We start from the raw sequence: 16,869 nt of genomic DNA, 5'->3' as shown, positions 1-16,869 counted from the left end.
CGCCTCACTTTTATTCTTAGGCTCTACTAGAGTAGCTTTGCATGAACAACATTCTTGTTGGTGCAGCCCCTCAGCTCACCAAATTTCTTTTGACTGCCTCTCAATTGTAAACAGAAGCTTTACAAACTGCAGTTGGGATATCTGATTATGGATGGTCATATCAGGCCGGCCCGCCCTGAGCCTGGTTCTGCTGGAGGTTTCTTCCTGTTAAAAGGGAGTTTTTCCTTCCCACTGTTGCCAAAGTGCTTGCTCATAGGGGGTCATATGGCTGTTGGGTTTTTCTCTGTATGTGTTATTGTAGGATCGACCTTACAATAGAAAGCATCTTGAGGCGACTGTTATTGTGATTTGACACTGTATTAAAAATTAAATTCAATATCAGGTTTGTGTATATGCAAAGCCAAGTCACAAGCATGAACTCATTATGTAAAATTGAAGAAAAAAAAAAAGAAAAAATGACAGAAAAAGAAAAAATGTTGACCTTTTAAAACCTACATGACTACTGAGTTCTTCGACAGTTTTATGCAGACTTAACTCTTTCAAGTCAAGAGTTCAAACTGCAGCGTACGCATTAGGTGTTAATGGAATTTTTACACAACAAGAAATTAATATATTTCAAAAAAGGTCAACACAACTCGGAAATCCTAGTGATTCATAGCTTCATAGGCTGGTTATCGCTATAGAAACACCCCCAAGACAGTAAATCCTCCAAACAATGGCAGTCAATATCTCTCAAGAAAATAAAAAGGCTAACCTAAGCTGCTCCTGACCTGATAGAGGACCTCTACGAGCATCACCAGAGGCAGCAATCCAATGCAGCTATTGTATAAAACCACACAGGCTGATGGCACAACATAAGTAACCATCTCATCAGTAGACTAAACGTTCTAATATTCACAATAAACTGTGCTCCTGAGAATACGATATTGCCTGAATGGATGACCACCACGAGAGTAATTACTATCAAAATTAAGCGTTCCCAGTTTTCACAGAAAAATTAATATACAATATGTTTTTTAGAAGTCCATTTAGGGAGCCAGAGACAGCGATTTCACCTGAAGCTAATGGAAAACACACCGTGTGTGGGAGGACTCCAGCTGACCTTTTGGAAAGCTATCGCTTGCTGCTGAAGAAAACAGCAGGGGCGATGCGGTGATGTTAAGAGTTCAATCGGTGGCCAAAAAGACCCGATGTGACGGTCACTGTGAACTGCGGCTGTCTCATGTGTGCAACCCCGGACGCCACTGGTCAGAGCAAATCAAACGGTAACACTACAGCAGCTCACTCCTCCAGCTCAGGGCTCTGCTTTATCGCAGCAAACACACAATCCACCCATCACTCTGTTCCAGTACACCTACAGACGTGCTTTGCCTCCCTCCCTCTTGTCATACAACACACAAAAAAGAGGTGAGAACCACAGCCCACATAAGAAGAGCAGGTGGGAGTACATTATCTGGAGTGAGAAACAATTCGTTCTGGCCATCTACTGCTTGTGTGCTAAAGTGATCTCCCTGAGTAGCAGCATATCAGCGGGCAGCAGTTATTGAGTGGGTGGCGGGCATTACACAACCTGGCTTCAGAACCTACACAAGCCACTCCAAAGGGCGCGCTCATTGAGCGAGTGAAATCCACTGTGATACAGACTGTGTCAGATCGTGTTTTGATTGAGATTGGATGATAACAATACCCCCGGTTTTAGCCCACATTTATGAAAACGCAATCTGTTCTAAACTTCAATTTGAATGCAATATTGTGAAAGCTGCCATTAAAGTAAAGCAGCAAAACTAAATATTGAACATATTATATATATTTCAGTCAGATTTAGATTCATTTTGTCTGGATATAATACAAATAGTTCCCAACTATTAAAAAAACATAACCCTTCACATCCATATCCATGGAGATTTGCTAATAATGGATTTTTCTAGACAGTATTGACAAATATTATCAATGATGACCTCAGAAATCAAAGAAAGAAAAAAACCAAACCCTGAAAATGTCAATACTAATTTACTTCACATAGGGGAAAAAACAAAACACCTTTCCATGATCGGATTAGCCCCGACCAAAAGATCAGACAAAACTGTGGCTCCAAAACAGTCATCCCCACTGGATGACAGAGCAGGCTTTGGGGTGACCTTTGTAATGGTCTCACCACGATGGAAATAAATGTCCTAATCAAAACACATTCAAAAATAAATTACAGCTGACCCGTGTCAGAAGGACCCTTGTTTATACAATGTTTCTTCAAGCGGCTATCAGGATTGAGCTGAGGAGGACATCGAGGAATTCCAGCCTATGATTGAGTAGATCTTATTATTTACAATAAAATGCACAGCATGGTTTCCCACACATATATTCTACATGGGCAGGTGATGTATACCACTGGCTTTGTAATTTACGTCTTTAGTGGATGAATTAGTGGAGGTTCAGTCACTGCTAATTAACTAGTTCTTTTCCTTACTGCGTTTCCTACTGGCGGGCTGTTTAAGATGCTACTGAAGCAGTCCTTAATGTCATTAAGCTGTCTCAGGTCTCCCAGGATCAGACAGATGCCAACTGCACTATCCTAAACTGGAGTCGGCTAGAGTAATCCCTGTTTTATGCCGAGATCCAAAGCTGCACAGCAAAGCAGGGACTATTGTGACCAGCTGCAGTTCAAGCATTCAACCTAAGCTGCCCCTCTGTTGCTCATTTGCAATAAACATATGAGCAGCTTCATCTCTGCTCAGCCTCCCGTCTTTTTGTCAGTGCCACAATCTCCTAACCATACATCATAGCAGGTCTCACTACCCCGACACTCATCTCCACCCGCTCCACCCCTTGTACTCTCTTCACCTCTCTCGTGCACTGTTCGTTACTTTGGATAGCTGACACATGTTTAAACTCCTCCAACTTCACCTTCCCACCTGTCTTCCTGTCATTCACACACATGTATTCTGTCTTGCCTATACTGACTACACAATAAATTCTCTTTTCAATTTAAAAGCATTGGAGTGCACCCAATACCTACTACTGCCATAAATACTATGCAGCTCTCTGGGAAACACTGCACTGCATGGCTTGCAGTAAACTTGTAGGATTGCTAATCTACAAAGAAAATATCTTCTAATTGTTTTTCGTGTTTACATTGGCTGTCACATTTTACAAAATAAAGCAGGGCCCATACGTACAAATACCATACATGCTATCCACCTTGCTCTAATGTCCATACAAGTGCATTTCTCATTATAACACTGTTGCATAAGAACCTATTGGAAATATTCAACAACCTTGTAATGCTGCACAGAGCAAACACTTCACATTATGCGCATAAAACTGCCACTCTCACCAGGGTCTAGGAGGCTTTTTAAGCTCTATACAGGAAATTCCACAACCAAGGTCTTAATATTTCCTGACCAACTATGCTTTGCAGATTTCTCGAATTTATTTCTAATCTTATCAAACACGAACAGCTAAAGGAAGATGCAGGGAAACTTAGAGCATTTTATACTCAGCTGTGTAGTGTTACATCAACACACAACAAAAAGAATTAAAAGATCATTTGTTCAAGGAAACCATGACAGAGCCCCTGCGCAAAGTGGAGCTCACACACTGCAAATGTGTATGAATAGTTTAAAAGCTGGCTGTTGCCTGGTGATGTGGCTGTAGGAGCTCTATTGATGGGTGACTTGTGTGAAGGCCATGAGAGCAGCTTGTACTCAGTACACTAAGCCAGCACCGTTCATCACACACACACACACACACACACACACACCCCTCCCTTTCATGAAAAACCCCACCTGCCATCTGGCCCAACAAGGAAGTAACTATGAGAGAGAGAGGTAGCTGACATGTCGTGGTGCTTTGCATCCATGATAAATATTTACATACTAATTCACTGACCATGTGTCATGTTGGAATTGGAGGCCTGCTAACGCGGAGAGAGGCAGAGAGAAACAGCTCCTGACCGTGACACAGACAGTCAAAACATGGCAGGCAGAGAGGGAATGGGAGCAAAAACAAAGAAATGCTTATAGCAAACAGGAGTGCGCACGGAGAGGGAAACACAGCAGGCGCATGAGCACGCGCAACAGAGAAATCCTTGTCCAAGCCTACTGAGTGGGAGAGGGGTTGAGGCAGGGGTGTTGAGTGGGAGGGAAAGAACCGGTTCATCGCTGCACTTGTGTACACAAGTGCACCGAACGCGCACCGCTCCTCGGGATCTGTGGCTCGCACACGAAGGAGAAGCTGTCCACTGTTTCCATGTAACACAACAAAGAGAGGAGGCTTTCCTGGCAAATCCCTTATTTGAAGTGCTGTAAAATCTGAAACCAAAACATGTTAACTTGAACCAGATTTTAAAAAGGCGACTTGACCGGGGAAGGTCACCACTGGAGCATGTTTACACACAGGAATCCACCCTGCGATCAGATTAAGCCAGAAAATCGAATAAGGTTTATCCATGCTAGTTATCCAATTTGTCCCAGCACCACATTTTGTGTTTTTTGTTTTTAAACACCTAGAGCGTCAGATTTAAAATGGGTTAGGGTTAACCCCTAACCCTCTAACCCCTATTTAGACGCCCAGAGAATGAACTTGTGTTTAATTTTCACAAACAGCCCACAGCTTTAGTATAAATATGCACTTAGTTTTAGCTCAAACTGGAGGAATCTAGCTGTGTTCAACAACACATCTGTTAACCTTACAGCTCTCAGGTGCCTGCAAACACAAAGACAGACGTGGAAAACATGCAGTCTGTTTGCATCTTTTTGTTTACCTCAACTCTCTCGAACAGCAAGGGTTATCATAACGGTCTACATCCATTAAGACAAAACAACAAACAGCTTTTAAAAAAAAAAAAGGGGGTATTTGCATTTATGAATTTAAGTAAGTGCCACGCCTGCTAAATATGAACGCAGGCCTCTCTGGATGATATTGTGGGAATGATCTCACATTAGGAAATGTTTGGTTGCCATAGATCCTATGAGTGTGTCTCTGCCTCTGATTACGACAACATCAAAGAAGCCTCATCAGAAAGTCTAATGGAGGAACAGGGCACTTGACCAGGAAGAAAAGACGACAATAGACGCGCTGGATTTGTGCATATGCATCAGCGAACCTCCCGCAGCAGCGTGTGACGGGGGTGAATGAGCTAAGCTTCAGTTACTAGCAGCTTTGAATGTAAAAGCTGTTAGCTAAACCAAGCAAATGAAATGAAAATGACATTTTTTTCAAAACTACAATGACTAATAAGCGATTTTAAAACAACAACGATCGATGTGTCATACTACCTCTCTCCAAAGTTAGCAGATGTTTTCAATAACGTCCCTCTGCATTGCTTTGAGACTCAGCCTAGTAACTGAATGCAACACTGCTCGTTAGCTTTGCCAAATTGGATGAACTGAAGCAGTGTTTCTTAAAAATACACTGCTCTAGTTATCGGCATGGCCCGCGTGTGGCTTGGTAAAACAGTGACTCAGTTAATTAGGAAAATTAAGTTTTATACTGCTGTAAACATTCAGCTCTCTCTTCCATTGTGTCGGTTTGATTTTAAAATCTTGTATCTGTATATTGTTTATACCTGCAAATAAATAAAACAAACAGTTATTGTAGGTTACTGTGAGCTGCCGTTTGTTTGGGAAGGTGGAATACTTGGAATACACAGTGCGAAACGTGCTGGGAAGTGTCTGTAAGTGAATCATCATCTGTTGTTTGTTAAGGTAAATGATGATGAATGAGTCTGTTTCTTCTTATAGTTGTGGGCCGGTTCTAAGGTTTGCATTTTAGATATATGGAGCCTAAACTTGACACGAGAAAAACTAAAAAGAAAAATGAATGTAGGTCATGATATGCAGGATTTTGTGGAATAAAGAGTATATGAGCGGTGTCCACCCAAGCAGCTGTGTTTCCTTGATGTTACGTCATTTCTGATCATCAATTAATCAATGATTCCCTTTTAAATTTCTATAAGTGCACAGTGACATCTTTGCATTAGACTATGAATATAAATCCTGAAAGTTTCGCAGACAAAAAAAATAAAAATAAATAAATAGCTCAACAAATCTTCCATTATTGTCTGAAAATAAAAACCCAAAAGACAAACTGGTGAGCCTTCTTCAGTAAATTTACCTTGTTTCAAAAGATGTTGAAATGTGTTGCACACAACATAACACACACCCATTTCAGTGCTGGCACAACCTACCTTGCCCACAGGTTAACTTTCACATGCCCAATGTCGTTTTGCATTATTTACGTGACAGTCATGTCTTACTTTTCACTGTGCTTGGTTACAACTTCCTGTCACTTTTGCAGCAGTAGAGAACAAATGAGTGACATACACCCTGGTGTCCAGTTTGGTAAAGTCGTAGGGCTGCAGCACTGGCTAGTTGCAGGGTGACTGCATACAATCTTAGATGCATCAGCTGACTACTGAATAATTACTCTGACTCCTATTTCTGGAGTGAAACAAAATTATTCACTTTTTATTGGTCGATTACTGGTTTGCAGTAACACATGCAGTATTTGAACCCTGACCTGTCACAGGAGCCTCAATGTCCAGCAGGTTCTTCTCTGAACGCAAGATTGCGGCGCCCTCTCCTATGAGCCTGAGCGCCACCGCCTCATCCACACGGCCCTCCTTGGTTAGGTGAGCTTTCAGCACGTCCACTTTGGGCTTCCCATCGCTGTCAAACACCTCTTTAGCTGTCAGTCGGTGACTGGGGGGGAAGGGGACAGCTGCAAGGGTTAAAAAAAAAAAAAAAATAGAAGAAGAAAATCATTAGAACTGATGTACTTTCATACCACGTTTACAGTCCTTTAATACACTTTTCATTGACAAAAGGCTTACAGCAATACACAGTTATTTCCACATCACTGAGAAAACTGCATTTAAGCTGTTTGATTAGAAGGTACTTTGTACCAGGGGATCGACTCCCTGCAGGAGAGGGAGTTAGCGCTCACTCCCATGCTTCCAGCCCACCCTCTGAGACAATTTACCTGATTGCTGCTATGATCTGTGAGTCATTCAATTTTCAATATTTATTACAGACACACACATTTTCTAGTTTACTTGGCAATATTCACGAGAAAAGAGACTGTATATTAAAAACGAGGCAGAGAACCAACACATCTTTATTTTATTAACATTAAAAGCTTGTGCTGCGAGGACAGAAACACCAGTGTATGCGGATGTGTGACGTGTAACCAACTCCATACTTCAGTGTGCTCTCTTTTATTGTGTTCGATTGAAACAACAGAGATATCATCTTCAGCCTGACAAGCATTTACTTATTTCTCAGCAACAGTTATTTATTTATTTTTTTAAGAGTAAAATTGGGTTTATTCCTCAGAGTCTTGCAGCCACTGTGGAAATCAGACAATATCCAAATCCTCAACAAATCTCTGTAACTGTCAATTTCCATAATTAGTGGCTTATGAGGGATAGCTTTTCAGAGTAATTCAATGTTCCCCAGTAATTTGGAATCCTACTGATGCACTCGCAAGCTGCAATGCTATTTGCATGCATTTTAAATCAAAACAGGGATTTGCAGTCTAGGTCTAGTCTTCTTTTATTAAAAACGCTCTTCAAACTGGACTTCATATTATTGCGATGTTAGTAGCCTAATGCTTTTATTAAATGAAAGCTAAACATATTACTTACAATAAATGTACAAAATTACAGTTTTTTTCCTCCCCGCTTTTTTTCTTTTGCTCAATCGAACTGCTTCTAAGAGTTTAAAACATACATCATGCTCTTAGTCAGACTTCACATACAGCTTACAGGTGACTAATCCACAAAACCAGAAGAAAATACTGCTGAGCTAGTGTCCGTGTTTGTTGTATACATGTGTGGTGTGCACGTGTATTCCAGCATCCATCCTTCCTGAAGGTGACATCAGCGGTAATCAGGCCAGCACTTTATCTGTGTCACAGTGAGCTTTAGCAACAGATGACATTTGGGATCTCAGCTCCAGTTTCTAATGGGTCTATGTGGAAATTACAAATTTACTGGACTTGCACAGTTGCATCCTGGGTATTTTCAGCAATGCTATGTGTGTAAAAATGTAAAATCAGCAGGGTGAAAGAGACAGGATGTACAAAATAGTAGTAAATTCAGAGAGGCATAACCCTGTGAGAGGGCGAATGTAAGAGTATTGTTTCTAATTGAAAAGATTCAGAGAAGGTTTAAATGTTTAGATATGGTTTGGTCTTGTCGCATCCACATATACATGTTAAAACTACACACGCATTTAACTCTTTCGTCTCATAACATCTGACGATCTCTCCTGGACCTCTAATTGACAACTTTTGACACCTGGGTATAGATCAACAAAGACATGGTTTGACGACCATTGGAATAGTTTCTGGGGTTTTCTGAGACGATCCTCACCAACTACTGATGCAAATCCAGTCATGTCGGTCTATAAGCTAGCCTGAAACAGGAGGCGGCTCAGCTCAGAGCTTCAAGGTTTAACTACTAGTAAGCTTTAACTCTTAACTAGTAAACAGCCAAGACTGTTTTGGGGTATGATTAATCAGAATTTTAAATTGTTTTCAAAAATCATGGACAGTTCATCGTCACAATTCAAAAGCCAGCATTTGTGACGGCATGAGGGCGTATTCGTTCACAAAGCATGGATATCTTGCACATCTGTGATGGCATCATCGACGTTTAACAATAAATACAGGTTTTCAGCAACATATCCAGACAACGGAAGGTCTTCCCTATTTCAGCAAGACAACACCAAAGCACATCCAGCATGTTTAATGCCAGCATGGCTCCATCTAAACTGGCATGTTTGCAGTACAGACCTGCCAGCATTGGAAAGTATGATGGCAGGAAAATACCGCAAAGGAGGTCGGACCTATTGCAGATTAAATCCGACACGAAGGATTGGGAAACGTTTTGCTTTATTTTGAGTTAACACTTAAGAGGGCTGCTATAGGATGAGGTCATGCACCGCGGCCGTAAACACGTCCACGTCCTTCCTTATAAAAAAGGATCCTGCAATGATAGGACAACATTCGATGTGCTGTCTTTGTACTCATTTCAATGCGTTCCATTTTTATTCACTTTTTTAAAGGCGTCCCAACTTGCTTTTAGAAACACGAGCTATAAAAGCCCCCCAAAAAAGAGAAAAGAAGTGAAGCTGAAAGCTGTTTCTGATATCTGAAAGTTATAATTATGATGCTGGCAAGCTGCACGGAAATAAGCTTTGTTCTACCTACCTGGCAATTATTTTCCCCATAAATGCTATTTTGAGAATCTGTGTGACATAACACAAGTTTTCCAACATCAAACATTTTAATGCAACTCATTCAGTTTCCTTTGTAAATTCAAACACGTAAAACCAAAATGTCTGAAGGAGGTGGATACCACAAAGTCACTTTAAGCCAAATAAATAGTTACGATGCTTGAAATAAATCTTGAATAATACAATACGATGTCTTTGCTCAGGTGTCAGGAGCATTTAGAGATTCCCCCATCTGAGAGTGATTTACCAGAGCCCCAGGTGTGAGCACCTGCTACGCAACTCTAGCCTTACTGCTTTTTGACTCCACGGTGCAGAAAGCACAGCCCCTTGAGTTGTTGAACAAATTGAGTGTTTACATTCATGTGAAGTGTTCTGAACTTGATAGAGGGCATTTTTCAACTGAGCAGCAAGCTTTTAAAAAATGACAGCTAGGCCACGAATCTGCGACATGATTAGCTCTCAGATAATGATTGAGAAGCAGCACGAAAAAGAGTTTTTTTTATTTGAAAAGTGCTACAAAATTTAAACATCACACCCCGAAATCCTTTCGGATGTCAAATTTCATACACAGGTACACGTTTTCAACTTAGATTTCAGGTAAATACAGAAAAACCTTTTACTTATAGCTGCCAATGTGACAACTTCTTATGCAAACTCGGTAAATTAAAGCCAGAAAAAGACAAAAGAATGACCAAAGCTGGCTTTCATGTTGGAGGGATACTTTCGGGGAATGAACCGCAGACTATAAGGATTAGGTGCTTTAATTGGCTAAACGTAATCCAACTGTCAAATGGGAGTAGAGAGTAAGGTGCTTAAATTATTTCCCTAATCCCACGCTGTTAGCCAATTAGGCAATGCAGGTAAACTCCCCAGGCTGTTTGCCACAACTGCGCTGCTGTTGAATTTGAACTGCATAAGAGGAAACAGAGCCATTTGTGCAGGAAAAAAGAAAAACACTCTGATTATGAGGAATGACAGTTAGCGGCAGGACAAAGCCATAAATCATTCATGCGCAGAGTGACGTACGAAATCTGTGTAACAACATACCCGACGGTAAACATATTGAGCTTATGAGGAAACTACATGGGAAACCCTGTACCTACCAGCTGCAATAGTTATTTGGTTCCTGTAGATAATAATTAGTAGTAAGTCAGTCAGTGAAAGAAGTAGAACCCCCGACCCCCACCCCAAAATAACCAGTAACTGATGCAGTAACAATGGCAACCGGTGAGTTGATTTACAGATATTTTGAGACTGATAGTCCCCAAACAGTGTAGCCACTGTGAATGCCGAGAGTGATCCCACTTCCCGCCGAAGTGACAGAACATGACGCACTCTAAAATCCAAACACCAAAGACATTATTCTGGAATAAAAATACGCTGTGTGAAAGCTGCAGGTGCTGGCATGCTAGCAGCCTCTTAACACATCACCCTTCCATTTCCTACAGTCATGACAATGGAAACACTGTGAACTTTCCCCTTGTGGAATTTCTAACAGCTCCCTTATTAACAAGAGTAACACCCACATCTGCCAAAACACTACATGGCACGTTGCAATGATCAGTTCCACACTCTTAAGAAGAATGTGTTACTCCCATTTCTCTAGGACATGATTTTCAGACACTGTTCATCTGATGCACATTTTTCATTTTAAAAACGGCCCAGCACTTCTTCTTTTGCCCTCCACTTGTCCAGTATCCTCAAGTTTTTTCAAAAACATGAAATGAGACATCCCAGGTTTTTGGGATTCCCAACATTTTACGGCAACCAAATTGTTATCTGTGACATTTTTCGTAGATTCAGCTAAAGAAACTGGAACAAACGATACGATTTGAAATTCCAAAACAGTTTTATTTTACTATTTCCAAATCTTTATATATTCAGTAGCGGTGTGCATTTTTTAGTATGAGCACACTTTTTGCCAAATGCAACGGTCTGATTGGTCAGATCTATTTATTTGGAAATATCGAGCTGATTCAAAAATTAATAAAAAAAAATAATTAAAAATAAAAACAATTACATTATGAACAGGTGACAAAAAATATTTTTAACGGATCCGGTGTGTAAAAGCATTAAGTCTGGCTCCTTGGAACCTAAACACAGAAATGAGGAGGGTCTCGAGGCTTTTGCACAGCAACGCATTACAAAAAAATTAAATTGTCTAAAAAATAAATAAAAAACAACTCCATAAAGAAATGCATTTAAAAACAAGCTAACATTTATTGTTCTTTCATGAAAAAGAAACAAGAATAAATAATTGTGTCAGATATTGCATTATATAATCATTATTTGAAGTGATTGGCTATTCCAAGTCTAAAAGAACCACACGGCAAAAATCTCTCTGATCCTTTTCCTCCCAAACCCAGCCTTTATCAGCGGTATCGGGGCTTTCCCCAGACAGCAGCTGTTGATTGTTGCAAATAATCTTGTGCATCTATTCTTCTTTTCTTACAATGCTTTATAGCCGTGAGAGCACAAACTGACCTGCGGCGATGTGCCTGAAACCCAAGTATGAGTCAGAAATGGTCTCCATTAGCCGTTCACTTTTGCCTTCATTAATTTTAACATTTCTCTGTTCTCTTCTGTTATGTAACAGGGAAATTGCACTGCAGCCTCAAATCTGGCATGAGAAAGAAAGGATGAGAGAGCGAGAGAGAGTCAGGTTTTTTTTTTTTTTTAAATTTAAAAAATATAAAACGCAAAAAGAAATCTGGAGTCCGACTTCACTTTCCATGGTAATTTGTCTCAGATTAGTATTATAGTTTCCAAGCTAGCCGTTCATCAGGCATTTCATTGTAAGCCTAATAGACCTCTAAATGACTGAAGTGTGGATAAAATAAATTTAAAACTACAGTCAGGTTCACGCAAACGGTATGGTTTCATGTACCTCGGGTTTTAAAGTCATCCAGCTTTAGATCGTCGACCCCCGCAGCCACCTTCGTGCATGCAGCAATCATGATATAACTACACACCGCATAGCAGACATGCAGGTGTGAATTTTGAGAAAATCGGCACCACGGGGTGCAGTGCAGCATAAACTGCTGAGAAGCAGTGGGAAGATAGGCAGCTGGAAATTGTGAGGTTGGTGTAGTTCACCGCTAAGGCAGTCTTTTGGAGGAATGAGACAGCGGGAGGTGCGCAGTCATACGCTGTTGGACAGATCAGCTTAATTGGAGAAAGAGAGACAGACTGTTGCAGAGCTCACCAACCCCTGACTCCGTTTAATGAAGGACATGGAGTGCAACCGTTAGTCTGGACTGATCCGGCAGCTCAGGTCGCTACAATTGGTGCGCATCAATGTCCTTTTGGCCCCGGCAGCTTTGTGAAAGGTGTGTGCTAAACCTGCAAACAGACGTAACGACGATCACGTTCGGTCTTCTTTCAGAGCGATTTCTGCAAATCAGAAAACTGCTGAGGCTGCTCACACAATGCAGTCATTTAATATCCAACTTGTGCCACTTAGAGACACCAACTGAACGATAAAAAAAACATAAACTAAAGTCATTTTCAAACACAAACTGAACAATTTCTAACAATTTTCTTTCTCACATGTATTCACATGCTACTGGGAGTACTTGGTGTGTGTTAGGTGAGGACAGAGCAAGCAGGAGGCAGCACACACGACACGATGCTCTGAGGAAAATGCCACTTTCACACAGTGCACATGAGAAAATGGCTTAATTTTAGCTGATGCAGAAAATCATGCAGCATAAGCCATTACCTACTACCTCTGTTGGACAAAAAAATATAAAGCTGGCACAGTCTGAGCTGGACTGGGATGGAGGCCAACGATCAGCCATTTATAAAAGCAAAAAATCCATTAAAACCATAAAGACACAGCAGACTGGTGGCAAAGAATCCCAGCAACCTGTGAGAAATTCTTCCAATTCCACGTCCACAACCACTTTGGCATAGCACAGCATCTTACCAGCCGATGCTAAACTGAACCCCACAGAAACAGCTGACATGGCATGATGCAGCAACGGCCCTCCCCGAGTGTGGGCGAGACTTGGGTTGTCATTTCCCACATCAAACCATCCGGGCCCCTTCCACCAGACAAGCCACAGCACCGGCATTTTCCCCTCCCTTAAGACTCAGTGGAAATCTCAGCATGACAAAAGAGAGCCAAGTCAGAACAAAGATTCAGGAAACTGTTTGTGAGTGCAACAGAAGGTCAGTTCATACAAAGTATAGAATAACAGAGTTCATTTGACTGCACAGCCAGACGTTATTATGCAAAAGGCGGTGCGGTGTCGGATCTGAAGCGCGATACCGATCTATAACTTTGCTTCCTTACCCGCACAAAGCAGCACTGACTACTTGCCAGATCCATTTGCCTTTTTGAATGACGGTACAGTGCTCTTTATCCTGAGGCAAGGTAAATGGCTGCCAGCGTGAGCAAGATCTCTGAGTAATGCATCAAGTGGAAACTCACTATCTGATCAAATGGTACATAAATACCAGCACCAGGTAAGACACAAAACCAAAGTGGAGTGCAGCAGTATGTTTAAAAAAAGAAAAACAAAACAGAAATGCATCCAGCTGCACAACGTGAGATCACGCTTTGAATGCTACACTGCAGTTGCAATATCTGCATATGAGATTAACCTGCTATCGACAGTGCAGATTCTTTGGTTTGTTACTATCCCCCAGTTGGAAGCCTGTTAGTGATGAAGGATCCACTGCGCGTCTTGTATGCATAGAGGACGACTGCCAAGTGTTGAAGGGGCACAGAGTGTGCAACTCACTCTCCACTGATAGTCAGGGTTTGTTAATTAAATTACGTAACAACACTGAATAAGAGTGGGGTAGGAGTCCAGGATGAACAGAATGCATGAGCTTCTGTAGGCGGTAGGAAACAAAGGACATACTGTACAGCAGAAAACACCTCAACTTCACGTCATTTAGAAGCTGTTTTATTACTCCGTTATTACACAGTTCGGCCCATTCGGAAGCTGGTTAACAGACACGCATACTGCACAAAGATTGAGACCCTGATTTACTAACAACAAAGAGCTGCAGCACTTTAAGCACACCACAAATTACTTTCGCAAGGTGAGAAATGATCTACAATAACCCATCTTTCGCACACAGGTTGCAGTGTGATGTCTGCAAGTCACAGATGAGACTGCTGTATTTAACAGCTCCGTGTCTCTGTAACCCACCTGTAAAGCCTAAGACACAGTAAATCAATAATTCATAAGTCTGCGCTCCTAAGATTCGATATCTTTTATTAAGCTAACACAACATAGATTTTAGCTGCAGAATGACCCAAATGTCAGTCCACAGTAATAATGGAGTATATATTTTTTTATTACAAAAAGGATTTCAAAAAGAATATTAAATCGGCTACTGGCAAGAAATATAAGGACATAATGACACTTGGCTGATCTAGGTAGCCTTTTAAAAATTCCTTAATGGAATCTGCTGCTATGTGGGTGATGAGAAGTTTCTAGACTGCAATTCTTCTTTTCTTACCAAAACCTGGTCGTTTATCAGCTGCTTATGCTGAAAACTGCAAAAACTAAATCCAGAAGCCGGATATTTATACGCCGGTCGACTTTATCTACTACCACTATATTATAAATCTTAATATGATGCTATATAAAGATCATGTAATGTTAGAACTCTGTTCAGTGAGGACTTTAGAAGGCCCGTGGGCTTCAGGGTTAACGGTGGTGGAAAGTGGTGTGAAGCTCTTTGCTACGTATGGCTATGAACCCAGGCGAAACACAACATTTAGCACAGCATAGCTTTGAAGTTCAATGATACGAGTCTGCTGATTATATCTGTGTGCCATTATGGAGGTGTAGGCGTTACTTTTGGTTGGCTGAGGCAGGAAGGAGAGCATGGCCAATAGCGCTCACTTTCCCAGAGAGGGAGAGTACGAGAAAGAGAAGCTGCATCAGATAAAATACTATACAGACCCATGCAAAAACAAGAGGTGGGTGGGGCAAGCAGAGCAGTCAACAAAAACTCAGGGGGCTGGCATCTCATCCCATGGAGATCGCCCAGCAGGTATTAAAGATTTCTAATGTTAACAAATGAGCAATGGCTCCCTTAAATTAATAATTTGGACTCCCGTACTGCTTAATGTGTCCCCTGCAATTAATAACACATTTCCGAACATTAGCAAAATGGTGTCTTTGCTTCCCTCAATTCATTCATTTGAATTAACAGCAGGTCAGCAGAATTAGGAGAAATTACACACAACTGTGTATAGAGTCCGGCCAGGGAGGAAAAGCACTCAAACTGTGCCTCATTACAAACAGGTCCTGGAGCTACTGATCTTACTGCATTTAAATTAACATTAATTTCATGCGTTAATATGACCACTTTTTGCTGGTCATCCGTGGCGCACAAAAGCCACGGTTTGATCAATTTAAAAATAAACTGGGGCTGATTAGCAGCAATCTAAATCGAGCTCTTTGTTAAATCGAGTCTGAACGCAGCAAGCAGACATGTCATGTTTTGGCTCTATTTTATCTTTGCATAACAAGCTTTTAAATCAACGAGATTATCCCGTACACATCTACTTTTCTTTCCTTCAGTCAGTAGCTACAGCATGGAGGTCAGTGTCATAACCAACCAAAGCTGCAAAGACCCCAACTTTCTGCTTTATTGCTTCCAGGGTGCCATTACTGCACTTTAAAGTGCTGCTGACCATCATCATCTGCTGCAGAGAAAAGAGCTTTTAAATCGCGTCGACAAACAGGAGAGATATTAGATAAAAGTGAGTAAAGGGGTTGCCAGGGAAACAGTGCTGTAGAGTCTCGGTATTAATCTTTCATCCATCAAAATATTGGCTTAAAAATGAATTGCTGGCAGCATGTTACGTTCTGCACAGAGTCGATAAAGCTCTGGAAATTATATATATATATATATATTCATGCTTAAAAATGACATGCTAGAAAAATGCGGTGAACACAAACAGGAGCGCGACGGTGGATCTGACGGCCGTTCAATGCAGTGGCATGTTTGTCCATCTGCACAGGAGGTCTCATCAGCGACAGTTATCGAGGTATGCTCATTATTAAGACAGGTTGTGTACTAATAAGCCGGCCACACACCCCAAACCTGCATTCGTCCTGCCATTTTTGTCAGGGTTATCAAAGACCATCCAGCTCTGACAGAAAATAGCCCTGAGCAGTGTTTTAGAGACCTGGGCAACAGCGAAGTCCGCATGAGTGACAAGTGAACGTTGGTCCTGCTGTCGCCTCAACAGATTTTAGATGAGAAATGCAGAAAACATTTGCAGAAGTAGGTGATCAAAATGCACCGGTACTCAGACAGCACTTAGTCAGCCTAAGTCTCTGATTAATTAGTGAGGTTAGGGCTGGAGCGTGGGAGGCTGACGTGGGTGAATGTAGGGGTGGATATATATGCATGTAAGGATGGATAGAAAGGAGCAGGCAGTAGATACTGAGATGGGGTGGGGGATGGGGGTCAACAGGCAGTTTGAGGGATCTCCTACTGCAGCTTTTTTTGGTAGTGCTTGGGTGTGTGGTAAGCCGTCAGTGGAGCAGTGGATCAATGACACAGTGAGAGGCCACCAGGGATCTAGATCATGGCTGGAAAATGACTTCAGTTATTTGGAGCTGGACTGGGGGAAGGGCATGAGTCAGGGAGAGTG

At 41.5% G+C, this 16,869-nt stretch overlaps 1 protein-coding gene across 3 annotated transcripts in view; it reads right to left on the bottom strand.

Moving 5' to 3' along the window:
• Positions 1-16,869, bottom strand: part of LOC120721835 (serine/threonine-protein phosphatase 2B catalytic subunit alpha isoform) — a 66,300-nt gene that overhangs the window by 33,121 nt on the left and 16,310 nt on the right. For all 3 annotated transcript variants that reach the window (XM_040012488.1, XM_040012489.1, XM_040012491.1), the window contains exon 2: positions 6,517-6,717. In XM_040012488.1, coding sequence (XP_039868422.1) covers positions 6,517-6,717 — 201 coding nt within the window. The remainder of the gene's footprint in view (positions 1-6,516; positions 6,718-16,869) is intronic.

This window comes from Simochromis diagramma, unplaced genomic scaffold (assembly GCF_900408965.1).
Source record: "Simochromis diagramma unplaced genomic scaffold, fSimDia1.1 OVJJ01000604.1, whole genome shotgun sequence".
Classification (NCBI taxonomy): Eukaryota; Metazoa; Chordata; class Actinopteri; order Cichliformes; family Cichlidae; genus Simochromis; species Simochromis diagramma.
The sequence above is the reverse complement of the archived record's forward strand: the minus strand, read 5'-3'. Positions and strand labels throughout refer to the sequence as shown.